This window comes from Balaenoptera physalus, assembly GCF_965194825.1.
Source record: "Balaenoptera physalus genome assembly, chromosome: 4".
NCBI classification, from domain to species: domain Eukaryota; kingdom Metazoa; phylum Chordata; class Mammalia; order Artiodactyla; family Balaenopteridae; genus Balaenoptera; species Balaenoptera physalus.
Window position 1 is genome coordinate 98536133 of NC_138891.1, and position 16006 is coordinate 98552138.

The following is a 16006-nucleotide window of genomic DNA, read 5'->3' on the forward strand; positions in this document are numbered from 1 at the left end:
AAAACTCAGCCAATTTGGCATTTCCCATCGTCCTATTTGGCCATGTGCAGGCAAGGAAAACATATGCACACACACTCTCAGTTTTCTAAAAGCTTGCTGTTAAGTAATTGGTCTGAGTCCATCTTCTTTCCTCTAATCCCAATCGCATTTCCTCTGCTAACTACAGCAGTAGACCCTTCTTGGCAGGGAGAGAATTACACTGCTGTTTTCACAACTGTGGAGGAAGGTCAAAGCTAACCACACTTTCGGGCTTCCCTGGTGGTGCAGTGGTTAAGAATCCACCTGCCAATGCAGGGGACACAGGTTCGAACCCTGGTCCGCGAAGATCCCACAGGCCGCGGAGCAACTAAGCCAGTGAGCCACAACTACTGAGCCTGCGCTCTAGAGCCCACGTGCCACAAATACTAAAGCCCACATGCCTAGAGCCCGTGCTTGAAAGCCCGCGCACAGCAACGAACACCCAACGCAGCCAAAAATAAATAAATAAATAAAATAAATTTATTAAAAAAAAAGCTAACCACACTTTCTTCAAGGCTGAGCCATAAGAAAGTTTGTATAGGAGCAACAGAGTTTTCCATATGTTCATAGGCAAGTCTTAAAATGCAAGGGGAGCCTTTTGCTTTAAATTATGGTTCGAAATTAGAGTCAGAAATGCCTTATACTTACACTACTTTCATCTGCTTATTACTTTCTTTTTATTAATACTTTAAGACATAAGGTTTTTAAAAAATTAAATGGGTAAGAAAAGAAGGTTGGTGAATTTCTTTTCTTGGACAGTCAGAGGGGCCAGAGGGCAGGATAGCTCTGGGCCCCTTATAGAATTAAAAACCCCTGTCCGACTTCTAACCACAGTGAAAACACAGGGTGGGTAACAAAGATGTTTGGTAATCCACAAGACTGAAATAGGAAATAGAAGAATTTATTTTTAGCTGCAACAGAAACACTTATTACTAGTGACCTTAGGAAAGTCACCAAACCTCAATGAATTTTACAATTTTTGCGTATCTAAAGTGGGGATTACAATAATTGCCTCATCAAAGTACACTATAAAACAATGTGATAGAAACCATGTGGGGCCGTACCATTGTAAAAAATTATTAATATTACCTTTTTCCTCTTCCTGGTCTTGGTGGCATCTTCATTTGTTTCCTTTGGTTGTATCAAGAAACATTCTTTAGGCTATAAAGAAATGTAAATGAGAAAACTTTCATCTTAGCATGATGAGGTGTCAACTAATGGTATGAATCCCAAAGTATCAATATCTACTGTCATGCATGTATTCTTCACAGTATCTTGGTAATATGGACAAAGAAATGTTGGAAAATCCACTGGAGGCTATTATGCAGGGGCCGAGCTGAGAGAATTTGTAAAAGTGAGAAAGTGCAGATGACTCAAGACTGGAAAATCTTTGAACAAAGGTCAAAATGTGTGAATAAGTGTATATATGTGTTTGAGGTGGTGGTACAGGGTATTAAAGATGGAAGACAGTGGCTAGGTTTGGAAAATACAGGCAGAAAGAGATGTGATTAAAATTAAGATGTAGTAAAGAAGCCTTTGACTAGAATGACTGGTGTTTCCAGGAACTAGCAATGTGTGAGTCTGTATTTCCAAGTCACTGATTTATCATTTTGTTATCCATTCCTTTCCTCTTCTCAAGAGGCACGGAAAATATGAAGTAGGATACATTTACTTATATTTTTATAAAACCAGCTGCACCAAAGGTCTTATCTATAGTGACTACAAAATGAATGTTTCTGCTTATGGTCTGACAAAAGCCTCAACACCATGGCATCCTGAGTAATTGATTTTGCCTGTTGCCTTGACCCCTGGAGTACCCTATATAGTTTAGTGCTATTTTTACCCTAAGGGTTTGTTTTGGGTTTTTTTAGTGTAGAAAAACAGGAAATTTGGACTAAGACCTTGATTTATAAAATAGAATGCTTCAGATTCCATATTTACTAATCATAAGCAGTTATATAAAATGTTTCCTGTATTAGATCTTTTATGCAACATTTTCAAACAAGTTGCCAAGTAAGACATAAAATATAAGTGAAAACTTATTCTGAGTTTTTTCTTGATTAAGTTTCCATTCCAACTAGAGAGTACTCAGTTTAAGCTGGTAAACTACTAACTAAAGCAATCTTGTCTCTACTGGCTCTGTTTAAAATGATTACAGATGAAGCTTTCTATTAAAGTTTCCAGATAGCCTGCAGATTAAGAATGCCTATGGCCTGAATCCAGAGAGATATAATGCTATGTAATTTCTTCAAGGCATGGGGCCAGGACCAGCAGTTTCTAGACTCTGTTTCAGTTACAGAGAAGTAGATTCAAAAGGCTCAGGATTAAAGTAATATGGGAATCTTGAAATTTCAGCTGCTTCTCAGTTAAAAGAAAAAACCTGCAAAGTACAATTGCGTCATAGCTAAAGAAAATAGATATTAGGACCTCTCTTATTTAGAAGTTAAGCTGTCTTGTGGATGCAGATACACGCTAATTTGATGCCAATTAGAAACGGGGCCAAGGCCACTAATATGTCACAGAAGCTGCCAGACAGTCATAAGAGTCCAATTACAGATCAAGCCAACATCAGCTCATGCTGCTATGGCAAAGGCCTGGATACAATTAGTATCTCCCTAGATCTCTCAAGGCATACTTCAGTGTCTTGTCCCCATTATGAAGGTTTTGGGGAAGCAGATGTAGAACCTGTTTCATTTTCTTATTTAGCAAATGGGGGTGCTCTCTAAGAGTATGTTCAATGCGCAGGGTTTGTATTTATGCCAGGTTTACAAAGCCAGTTAAACATGACACAAATTAAATGTGGAAATGAGCTCAGTTATAAGGATATGGACTCTCCAATTCTGGAAGAAAAAATAAAAACACAATTCTGAATCATGCAAAGGAAAAAAGAAACATGCCTGACAACTGCTTTTGTCAAGATCCTGTAACAGGTTTACATGCTAGGTTCAAATTCTTACATCATCTTAAAGGAAATGCAGTATGATATTTGTTTTCTGGGAGCAGCCACTTTAGCTGGTTGCAGTAGGGTGCTAATGAAGAAGCAAGTTTATGGGGTCAATTTCCATAGAAGTGAGACTACTTTATGAAGAAATACAAAGCCCATAGTATTGAAAATTCCTAAACTTTGCCAGCTGCCTTACAAATGCTGATGTTTACCCTCAGAGACACTAGGTAAGATGAGGAAGACTCAGGGTAGGCCAACTAACCATTTCTAGAAACTGATTCCAACAGTATCTGACTTTGGCAGTTAATAAGTAATGTCATTTCTTTATGCAGTGATTTTTAAATATGTACCCTGAGTATGAAGTTAAAGATTTAGAAGAATCACACTTGCCCAAAAATATACCAAAAAAAACTTATTAAGCTTTCAGTGAAGCAATTAATTGGGGAATGTTTTCAATTCCTTAAAGTGTCAATAATTATATCCTTTAAGAATGAGTCCCCTAACACCATACACAAAAATAAACTCAAAATGGATTCGAGACCTAAATGTAAGACCGCACACTATAAAACTCTTAGAGGAAAACATAGGAAGAACACTCTTTGACATAAATCACAACAAGATCTTTTTTGATCCACCTCCTAGAGAAATGGAAATAAAAACAAAAATAAACAAATGGGACCTAATGAAACTTCAAAGCTTTTGCACAGCAAAGGAAACCATAAACAAGACGAAAAGGCAACCCTCAGAATGGGAGAAAATATTTGCAAACGAATCAACGGACAAAGGATTAATCTCCAAAATATATAAACAGCTCATTCAGCTCAATATTAAAGAAACAAACAACCCAATTCAAAAATGGGCAGAAGACGTAAATAGACATTTCTCCAAAGAAGACATACAGATGGCCAAGAAGCACATGAAAAGCTGCTCAACATCACTAATTATTAGAGAAATGCAAATCAAAACTACAATGAGGTATCACCTCACACCAGTTAGAATGGGCATCATCAGAAAATCTACAAACAACAAATGCTGGAGAGGGTGTGGAGAAAAGGGAACCCTCTTGCACTGTTGGTGGGAATGTAAATTGATACAGCCACTATGGGGAACAATATGGAGGTTCCTTAAAAAACTAAAAATAGAATTACCATATGATCCAGCAATCCCACTACTGGGCATATACCCAGAGAAAACCGTAATTCAAAAAGACACATGCACCCCAATGTTCACTGCAGCACTATTTACAATAGCCAGGTCATGGAAGCAACCTAAATGCCCATCGACAGACGAATGGATAAAGAAGATGTGGTACATATATACAATGGAATATTACTCAGCCATAAAAAGGAACGAAATTGAATCATTTGTTGAGACATGGATGGACCTAGAGACTGTCATACAGAGTGAAGTAAGTCAGAAAGAGAAAAACAAATATCATATATTAATGCATGTATGTGGAACCTAGAAAAATGGTACAGATAAACTGGTTTGCAGGGCAGAAGTTGAGACACAGATGTAGAGAACAAACGTATGGACACCAAGGGGGGAAAACCACAGTGGGGTGGGGATGGTGGGGTGCTGAATTGGGCGACTGGGATTGACATGTATACACTGATGTGTATAAAATTGATGACTGATTAAAAAAAAATGAGTCTTCTGGTTTTAACCATGGCAAATCATTTTCAAAATGCTACTAAAATGAAAATAAAGGAGGGACTTCCCTGGTGGTGCAGTGGTTAAGACTCCACGCTCCCAATGCAGGGGGCCCGGGTTCGATCCCTGGTTGGGGAACTAGATCTCACATGCATGCTGCAACTAACAGTTCGCATGTCTCTACTAAGGAGCCCACGAGCCGCAAATAAGGAGTCCACCTGCTGCAACTGAGACCCGGCACAAACAAATAAATAAATAAATATTTTTTTTAAAAACCCAAAAAAATTGAAAATAAAGGAAACTGAAAAAGATATGTCTATAAGGACCAAGAAACCAGGAGAAAGGACAACAGTAGTGGAGAGATTTCAACAACTTTTTGGAAAATGAAAAGGGTTGAAACTGGATGGAAGCTATTTAGCATAGGGAGAGAGACATCTAGCACCTGGGTTTCTAGAGAGGCAGATGCTAACAATAAGTGTTCTGTTTCACCTGTTGGACTCTGAAAAGGTTCAGCAGTGGGTGGCACAAGGTACTACAGAGGGGAAAGGGTTTGAAAGAAAGAGACTGGTTGAAACTTTACGTTTAAAATGATTAGCTTCCCTCCTACACCCACCTGGCTATATCTTCTGCCCAGGCAGCCAAGCAACTATCCCATTACTGCTTCCTCTCATCTTGTTCTTCCTAACAGAAGACTGGAGATTTATGCTCTGGAGAGAATAAGAAGACCAAGAAGTCTAGCATAAGGGAGGCAGGGTAGAGGTTGAGGCTCATTTCCTTTTCCTGTCCCTGTTTCAGGATATTTCAAGAGAGGCTTATATAGTGTAGGCAGAACACTACTGAATTCTTCTCTGGAAAAATAAAATGGCCTAAGAGAAATGCCACAAGAGAGTGACATTTGGGGGTTCCATAGTAAATGTCCAGCTTTGTTATCATATCACCCTACCAAGAGGTCCACTAATTAACAAGCCCCACTTATGCACAAAAGTTTTCCATTAACTTTTTAGTGTGTCTGTCTTTAATATGAATAGACAGCTAAGGTTCATGAGACATCTAAGGAAAGTCTCCAACATCATAGCAAATAAACAAAAAAAAGAAAAAAGAACCCTGAGGAAACAGAGACTGTACTTCAGAACAATTACAATTAATATTCTCAGAGAGATGAGGGAAGAATTTTCAGCCATGAAACAAGATGCTATAAAACAAGGATGCTATAAAAAAGGGGAAAAAAGTCAAAAAACATTTAAACTTTAAAACAAATAAGAAAGTTGGGGGACTTCCTTGGTGGCACAGTGGTTAAGAATCTGCCTGCCAATGCAGAGGACATGGGTTCGATCCCTGGTCAGGGAAAATCCCACATGCTGCAGAGCAACTAAGCCCATGAGCCACAACTACTGAGCCTGCACACTGCAACTACTGAAGCCTGAGCACTCTAGGGCCCACGTGCCGCAACTACTGAGCCCACGTGCTGCAACTACTGAAGCCCGCATGCCTAGATCCTGTGCTCCGCAACAAGAGAAGCCACTGCAATGAGAAGCCTGTGCACTGCAACGAAGAGTAGCCCCCACTTGCCACAACTAGAGAAAGCCTGTGCGCACCAACGAAGACCCAATGCAGTAAAAAATAAAAAAAATTAAAATTAAAATTAAAGAAAGTTGGAATAAAAATGTAGGAGGAAGTCTTGAAGATAAAGTAGAAAAAAATCTCCCAGAAAGATGAAAAAATGATAAGAAAAAAATGGTAAGAAAATTAGAGAATCAGCCCAAGAGAATCAATATGCCAATAAAAGGTATTATAGAAAGTAAGAGTCACATAAAATGGTGGGAAAGAAGTAATAAAAAAAAATAATGTATGAAAACCTTTCCAGAACTGAAGGAAAATTTCTAGAACATGAAACTCCAAATTGAAGCCCATTAAGTATACAACACAATGGATAAGAAAAATAACCACGCTAAGGAAAATCACTGTGAAATTGCAGAACATCCTGGATAAACAAAAGATTCTAAAAACTTATGAAAAGAAAAACAGTAACATACAAAATACAAAAGGTCAAAGAAAAGAATGGTGGCAGACCTTGCAACAGCAGTAATCAATGCTTGAACTCAGTAGAACAAAGCCTTCAAAATTATGGGGAAAATTTATTTGCAAATTAGATATTTAAACCCAGCAAAATTATCAATCAACCTAAGAGGAATATTTTCAGATTTCAGTAAACATTCTCAGATATTTAAGATCTCAAAAAATTTACTTCCTACCCACAGATACTCAAGGCTCTATTCCAGCACAATCAAGGGCTAAATCAAGAAAGAGGATGACATAGGATTCAGTAAGTAGGGAGACCAATCTGGGAGACTACTGAAGGGGCAGTAAAGAGAAGTCTCAGTTGTTCAGCAGGCCTAGAGAATAACCAATTCAGAGTGGAATAAAAGTGTGGAGATCTGTAGGAAAGAACAATAACTGATCTATTTGAGCATATGGAAAATATTGTCCATGGGCATGTGGAAGAGATGTTGGAACATACAGGAGCAATTAACAGTAGGAACATAGCAAGCTAGGCAAGTGAAGAAATGAGGTGATTATTAATACGATAAAAATAAAGAGTTGTATAAGAAAGGAGGGATGATTATAGCTTCTCTTTTTCTCAGCACTGAACAGTGTTTCCATGGTCATAATAATGAAAGAGTGACAACTGTTTTAACCAAAATGTAACATTGTATTGGCAGAGGAAGTAGCAGTTGGAGAGGAAATAGGGCATAGGTGAGAGGACTATGTCCTCCTATGCTACCTCGGGAAGATAATGTCAGAAAGTGGTAAGTCAAGAAACTGCAGTATAAAATATAAGGTAGCAACTAAGAAAAACAGCTAAAGACTGATGGTGGTTGCCCCTGAGGAAAGACCTAGATAAGAGTAGGGAAGGGGACTGCTGCTTTTCCACTAAAAACTTTTAATAGTGTTTGATTATTACTTTGGTAAAAATAAAAAAATGTAAATTGTCATTTTATAACAAAAACAAGCATGTTCATTGTAAAAATAAAAACAACTTAGAACTGCCTTTTGGGTTTGGCCAAAAGTTATTCAATACACACTCACCGAAATGTCTAAAATTAAAAGACAGATTAACTCCAAAAGTTGACAAAAATACAAAGCAAGCAAAACTCTCATACACTGATATTGGGAGTGGAAAAAAGGCATAATCATTTTTGAAAAAAGTCTAGCAGTTTTTATAAAACTAAACATGATTCAGCAATTCTATTCCTATGTGTTTACTCAAGAGAAATAAAAATATATGCTAACAAAAAGGCTTGTATATGATTGTTGATTGTAGATTTATTCAGAATAGACCCTAACAGGAAATAGCCACAGGTATCCATCAACAGAAGAATGGATAAATAAACTATGATATATTCATCTAGTTGAATATCACTTAGTGTTACGGATTGAATTGTGTTCCCCATAATTCATATGCTGAAGCCCTAACCCCCAGTGTGACTATATTTGGAGATAGGGCCTTTGAAGAGGTAATTAAGGTTAAATGAGGTCATAAGGATGGGGTCCTGATCCAATAGGACTGGTGTCCTTATATGAGGAGGAAGAGACACTAGGAATGTGCACGCACAGAGAAAGACCATATGAGGACACAGTGAGAAGGCAACCATCTACAAACCAAGGAGAAAAGCATCAGGAGAAACTAAACCTGACAACACCCTGATTTTAGACTTCCAGCCTCCAGAACCGTGAGAAATAAATTGCTGATGTTTATACCACCCAGTCTGTGCTACTTTGTTATGGCAGCCCTAGCAGACTAATATACTCAGCAAAACCAAACAAAAAACAAAAAAACAAAGAAAAACAAAAAGAACCACTGTCATCAACATGGATGAATCTAAATAATATTGTGCTGAATAAAAGAAGCCTCGAACAAAAGAGCATACCCTGTATGATTTCATTTACATGAAATCCTAGAAAAAGCAAAACAAATTTTAGGGGAAAAAACATCAGAAAAATGGTTGCCTCAGGGGCAAGGAGTTTGGAATGGTGATTAACAGGGAGGTGGCATGAAAGGATTCTGGGGTGATGGTAATGTTCTGTATCCTGTAGGGGTTTGTGTTACAGAGATATATGAATTTGTCAAAACTCACTGAATGGTACGTTTGACATTTGTGTATTTTATTGTATGTTAACTTTACCTTACAAGGAAAAAAAAAAGAACTTTAAAGTAAATATTGAGCTTTAAAAATAATATGCATGCTGAAGCATCTGAGGGGAGTGTACTGATTTTGCAAATTACTTTGAAATGTGTCAAAAATAAGGTGATTGCTAGATGGATAGTGCCTGAACACACTGTTCAAAAATTTTGGACACAGTCACAGTTACATAAGAAATCCTTAAAGGGAATTCCCTGGCGGTCCAGTGGTTAGGACTCCATGCTTTCACTGCTGAGGGTCCGGGTTTGATACCTGGTCGGGGAACTAGGATCCCACAAGCCCCGCAGTGCAGCCAAATTAAAAAGAAAAAACAAAAGTCTTTAAAGAAATTAAAGGTGTGCCTCGCAGATTCTCTCAAATATGAGTCTAGGAAGCTTAAGGGGTCTTATCTTGTAATTGTCTCAGCTGAAGCCCAAGGTACAGAAGGATTTATTTGGAAAACACTGTGGGTGTGACTTCTGCCTAATAGAGTAAATCCCCAGAAGAATCATAGGAGACCCACACAATTCTTTTTTTTAAAAATTTATTTATTTAATTACTAATTTATTATTTTTGGCTGCGTTGGGTCTTCATGGCTGCATGCAGGTTTTCTCTAGTTGCGGTGAGCGGGGGCTACTCTTTGTTGCAGTGCGCAGGCTTCTCATTGCAGTGGCTTCTCTTGTTGCACAGCATGGGCTCTAGGCACGCGGGCTTCAGTAGTTGTGGCATGCGGGCTCAGCAGTGGTGGCTCACGGGCACTAGAGCGCAGGCTCAGTAGTTGTGGCGCATGGGCTTAGCTGCTCCGCGGCATGTGGGATCATCATGGACCAGGGCTTGAACCTGTGTTCTCGGCATTGGCAGGAGGATTCTTAACCACTGCGCCACAAGGGAAGCCCCCACACAACTCTTAAAGGAGTTATATATTCAGAAGCTGAGAGGGTCAGAGAGGAACCCTCAGAATTCTATCATCAAGAAGCAAGCTGAAAGAGCTGCTTAGCTGCAAACACATGTTACCTTTCATTTAAAAAAAAAGGGAGGATGACTCAGAGGACAGAACAAGAACCCAAACAGCAGTGCCAAGAACCATAAGACCCTGGGCCTTAAGACTTAATCAAGAAACTCCTAACACTTTCTGAATGTTGTGGACCAATGACTCTTTGTTACTCCTATTTGAATACAAATGCCTATAGAGGTTATCCAATGCTTGCCTCACTGCTTGGTGTTGGGTACTTAGGGGTGAGATAACTTGTCTCTTTAGTTTCATAGGTTGAGAAGAAATACACTCAAAGAGCTATACTTAAAGGTCTAAACCCGAGGAACCTCAACTGCACCTGGACATGATCTAGACAATGAAATTCTGGACACCGAGCTCATGCTGTAACGTCATGAGATTTTTGCAAGCCTTGGGAGGGGCAACTATATTCTGCATATGGGAGGGATGTAAATCACTGGGGGCCAGAGGGCAGACTGTGGGAGCCAGATTACAGGATAGCACCAGTGATCACTATCTCCTGGTATTCATCCCCTCCTCTTGAATGTGTACCAGATATACTGATCTGCTTCTAACAGAATACGGCAGAAGTGATGTGATATCAGTTCTGAGATTAGGTTGTAAAAAGACTGTCGTTTCTCTCTTAGAGGTAAACATAAGAAGAACACTCTTTGACATAAATCACAGCAAGATCCTTTTTGACCCACCTCCTAGAGAAATGGAAATAAAAACAAAAATAAACAAAGGGGACCTAATGAAACTTAAAAGCTTTTGAACAGCAAAGGAAACCATAAACAAGATGAAAAGACAACCCTCAGAATGGGAGAAAATATTTGCAAACAAAGCAACTGACAAAGGATTAATCTCCAAAATATACAAACAGCTCATGCAGCTCAATATCAAAAAAACAAACAACCCAATCCAAAAATGGGCAGAAGATCTAAATAGACATTTCTCCAAAGAAGATATACAGATTGCCACATGAAAGGATGCTCAACATCACTAATCATTAGAGAAATGCAAATCAAAACTACAGTGAGGTATCACCTCACACCAGTCAGAATGGCCATCATCAAAAAATCTACAAACAATAAATGCTGGAGAGGGGGTGGAGAAAAGGGAACTCTCTTGCACTCTTGGTGGGAATGTAAATTGATACAGCCACTATGGAGAACAGTATGGAGGCTCCTTAAAAAACTAAAAATAGAAGTACCATATGACCCAGCAATCCCACTACTGGGCATATACCTTGAGAAAACCGTAATTCAAAGAGTCATGTACCACAGTGTTCACTGCAGCACTATTTACAATAGCCAGGACATGGAAGCAACCTAAGTGTCCATCGACAGATGAATGGATAAAGAAGAAGTGGCACATATATACAATGGAATATTACTCAGCCAAAAAAAGAAATGAAATTAAACTATTTGTAGTGGGGTGGATAGACCTAGAGTCTGTCATACAGAGTGAAGTAAGTCAGAAAGAGAAAGACAAATACCATATGCTAACACATATATATGGAATCTAAAAGAAAAAAAAAGAAAGCGTTCTGATGAACCTAGCGGCAGGACAGGAATAAAGACGCAGACGTAGAGAATGGACTTGAGGACACGGGGAGGGGGAAGGGTAAGCTGGGACGAAGTGAGGGAGTAGCACTGACATATATACACTACCAAATGTAAAATAGATAGCTAGTGGAAAGCAGCCACATCACACGGGGAGATCAGCTTGGTGCTTTGTGACCACCTAGAGGGGTGGGATAGGGAAGGTGGGAAGGAGATGCAAGAGAGAGGGGATATGGGGATATATGTATACATATAGCTGATTTACTTTGTTATACAGCAGAAACTAACACACCATTGTAAAGCAATTATACTCTAATAAAGATGTTTAAAAAAAAAAAAAAAGACTGTGGTTTCGGTCTTGAGTGCTCTTGATAGTTCCCTCTTGGGTCACTCACATGGCCTGAAGGAAGCCATGGGCAATGTTGTGAGGCATCCCTGTGGAGAGGCTCACGTGATGAGGGACTGAGGCCTGCCAACAGCCACCTGAATGAGCTTCAAGAAGGGTTCCTCATGGTGGAGCCCCTAACGTCCAGCTTACAACTTGACTGACAACTGATGAGAGATGTAGAGCCAGAGAGACTGAACTTAGCCATGTCTGTGAGGTAACAGAAAATGAGATAAGGAATCTTTTCTGTTTTAAGCTACTAACTTTGGGGGTAATTTGTTATACAATAATAGATTAATACAAAGAGAAACAGAATTGAGACACCAGCGTGGAAAGGAGGAAGGTAAATCAGAAAGTAGACAGGACACAGTCCTCTTTTCTCTTAATCAAGAATAATCTTGAAGATAAAGAGTAGGAGAGATATGAAATGATCAATGTGAAAATAAAGAATTAGTAAGAAAATACAGTAGTGAGAGAGGTAAGTAAGGAGGGAAAGGGATAAGTACTCTTGCTGAAGATTCTTTTATGATCCAAGGAGATAAACAAAAGGCTAGCTTAAGAAAAAAAGAAGTCTAGTGTTGTCTCTGAGGGGGAGAGGATGGGTCATGGAACCATTAAAAGGCTACTGACATCATGGAGGCATCAATGAAAATTCACGAAATCCCTCATAAGGGATTATATTCTGGGAACCATAATTACAAAGTCACTAGGGCTGGCTCTGAAATGAGTGATGTTGAGGAGGGAAGAGGGTGATGCAATCTCTAGGAGTAGGGGAATTCATCATTTATTTTGGAAGCAGTATTTGGAAAAAAAAAAAAACTACTGGCAAATCTTTATACTCACATTATTAAGGAGGCCAAGGATGATTGTTTAGATGTGAAATGGTTGCTAGAGATGATGTAGTTGCAAGGGTAGAAAACTTGTATAAAGTTATAAACCTGCTGCTTGAAATACTGGACAGATGGGAGGTGTGGACTCAGTAATAAAAATGTGAGGCCCAGCTATGGCAAAGGAGGGAACACCATCTAACTGGACAGATACTCTCACCTGGTGATATGCAGATTACAGCTAGCAGCATAATGCCAGGCAGTTCCTATGCAAGCATTAAGAAACAAAACAAACAAGCAAACAAAAAGCCCCTTCGAGAACAGCAAACAACTAAGCAAATTTGAAAAAAATTCAAAACTTAAATATAGTAAACAGTAATTTCTTTTCTTTTTTTTTTTTAATCCAAGAAAAAAATATGATTACTATTAAAAAACAAATACTTGGTCACATGTGCCAAATGAATCATGTGCCTATGGCTGTGCTAGGTACCACAGTGAACACAAAAGAAACCCTGGCCCCTGAGGTGCTTATGGGCTAGTTGGAAATGCAACCTCTATGTGCATGAACAACTAGAGAAGGACTCAAGAAAGGACAGTCCACCTGACAAAAAGGCCATCCTTGGGGTGGTGAGATGAGTTCCAGAGGGAGAAGAGCAGCGGGAGACAGGATGAGGAGGCCACAGAAGAGCCCAAGGGACTGTGTGGTATTAGGGCTGGAGGAGAAGAGACTCCCAGGTCTAATGTCAAGGTGGGGGACCCTTCAAGGAGGGGATGAAGGAGGGACAATGGTCACGGGGCTCCAAAAGTCGTCTGCGGGCAGCACTGTCAGGGAGCCGATGGCTCACAGCTGGGACACAAAGGGTTGAGATGGAAAGAGGGGTAAGAAAGCTGGGATACCAGTCTAGTCATCCATTCTTCCTTTTCACAAATGAGTGCCAGTTCGGGGAAGGTTCTGTGTCAGATGCAGTGGAGATGCACAGATGTGTACAGCATGGGAGGGAGACCAGGGAGGTAGATGGATAACACTCAAATAAGGCAGAGGGGCACAAGGAGATTCCTGTGTGAATTCTCTGGCCAGGGCAATGAGGATAGGCTTGTAGAGAGTGATAAGGGCACTGTGTCTACCTAGGACTTTGATTCTTCTTTTTATTTATTTATTTATTTTTAACATCTTTATTGAAGTATAATTGCTTTACAATGGTGTGTTAGTTTCTGCTTTATAACAAAGTGAATCAGTTATACATATACATATGTTCCCATATCTCTTCCCTCTTGTATCTCCCTCCCCCCCACCCTCCCTATCCCACCCCTCTAGGTGGTCACAAAGCACCAAGCTGATCTCCCTGTGCTATGCGGCTGCTTCCCACTAGCTATCTATTTTACATTTGGTAGTGTATATATGTCCATGACACTCTCTCACCCTGTCACATCTCACCCTTCTCCCTCCCCATATCCTCAAGTCCATTCTTTAGTAGGTCTGTGTCTTTATTCCCATCTTGCCACTAGGTTCTTCATGACCTTTTTTTTCCCCCTTAGATTCCATATATATGTGTTAGCATACGGTATTTGTTTTTCTCTTTCTGACTTACTTCACTCTGTATGGCAGACTCTAACTCCATCCACCTCATTACAAATACCTCCATTTCATTTCTTTTTATGGCTGAGTAATATTCCATTGTATATATGTGCCACATCTTCTTTATCCATTCATCCGATGATGGACACTTAGGTTGCTTCCATGTCCTGGCTATTGTAAATAGAGCTGCAATGAACATTTTGGTACATGACTCTTTTTGAATTATGGTTTTCTCAGGGTATATGCCCAGTAGTGGGATTGCTGGGTCGTATGGTAGTTCTATTTTTAGTTTTTTAAGGAACCTCCATACTGTTCTCCATAGTGGCTGTATCAATTTACATTCCCACCAACAGTGCGAGAGTGTTCCCTTTTCTCCACACCCTCTCCAGCATTTATTGTTTCTAGATTTTTTGATGATGGCCATTCTGACCGGTGTGAGATGATACCTCATTGTAGTTTTGATTTGCATTTCTCTAATGATTAAGGATGTTGAGCATTCTTTCATGTTGGCCATCTGTATATCTTCTTTGGAGAAATGTCTATTTAGGTCTTCTGCCCATTTTTGGATTGGGTTGTTTGTTTATTTGTTATTGAGCTGCATGAGCTGCTTGTAAATCTTGGAGATTAATCCTTTGTCAGTTGCTTCATTTGCAAATATTTTCTCCCATTCTGAGGGTTGTCTTTTGGTCTTGTTTATGGTTTCTTTTGCTGTGCAAAAGCTTTTAAGTTTCATTAGGTCCCACTTGTTTACTTGTGTTTTTATTTCCATTTCTCTAGGGGCTGGGTTAAAGAGATTCCTGTGTGAATTCTCTGGCCAGGGCAATGAGGATAGGCTTGTAGAGAGTTATAAGGGCACTGTGTCTACCTAGGACTTTGATTCTTCTTTTTTTTTTTTTAATTTGTATTCATTTATTTATTTATTGGCCACTAGGCATGCAGGATCTTAGTTCCTGAACCAGGGGTTGAACCAGTGTCCCCTGCAGTGGAAGCGTGGAGCCCTAACCACTGGACCGCCAGGGAATTCCCAGGACTTTGTTTCCTTAAAGCAATTTGTTAGTGAAAGAAATTAGAGCAAGATGAAGGTGGTTAAAATAAGCAGTAAAATATCTGGTGATTTTTTTTTTTCCTTGGCAGAAAATAGCAATGGCATGCGACCAAGAAATTACTTGATGGCATGGTAAATCCAATTTTCCCAAGTTGAATGAGGAAGGACAGGTGGAAAGGGAAATGGAAGCAGTGTCATCCTCAGGGTGTGGCTTAAAGGCAGTCAAGTGGGTCACCACTCCCGGTACCCATCTCTCTGAGCTTCAGGTTCTTTGTAAAATGGGGTCCCCCCTACTTCACAGGGCAGCTGTGACGACTGTGAGGCATGGTACCTTACACAGTGCCTGTGGTGAGTGTTCAATAAATCCTCTTATTGTTGAAACCAGGGCTGCTGAAAGATAGGTGAATGCTCATGGAAATTAAGAATGCATTTAACTTTCTCTTCCTCGATCTTTTTCCTTTCTTCCTGTGGTTCCCTGCCATTTATCTAACTTGATGGTTGTGGGAAAAGAAGACTCAAGTTGGAAGGAGGTAAAAAATAGGTGGAAATTCAGCAAAGCGAACGCTCTGCCAATAAAAACACAGTAAAGATGCAGCCTTGGGTGAGTTTATTAATGCAAATTTATTCTTTCACCAACGAGCCCAGAAAAAGTGAGGGACAATCAAAAATAAAATCAAGGGAGAAAGTAATAAAAAAGAAAGCCAATGGGCTACAAAGAATACTTGGAGCAAGTGCAGTAGCGCACCTCGCTGCTATGGCGGCGGTGCCATCTAGTCGGCCGCTGGTGGTGGCGGCCACTTCCCCTCAGGAAGTCCGGTCTC

At 39.7% G+C, this 16006-nt stretch overlaps 1 protein-coding gene across 10 annotated transcripts in view; it reads right to left on the reverse strand.

Moving 5' to 3' along the window:
* The window catches only part of CMSS1 (cms1 ribosomal small subunit homolog), a 392074-nt gene that overhangs the window by 18112 nt on the left and 357956 nt on the right, over window positions 1-16006 (reverse strand). For all 10 annotated transcript variants that reach the window (XM_082460551.1, XM_082460550.1, XM_082460554.1 and 7 more), the window contains one exon: window positions 1108-1179. In XM_082460551.1, coding sequence (XP_082316677.1) covers window positions 1108-1179 — 72 coding nt within the window. The remainder of the gene's footprint in view (window positions 1-1107; window positions 1180-16006) is intronic.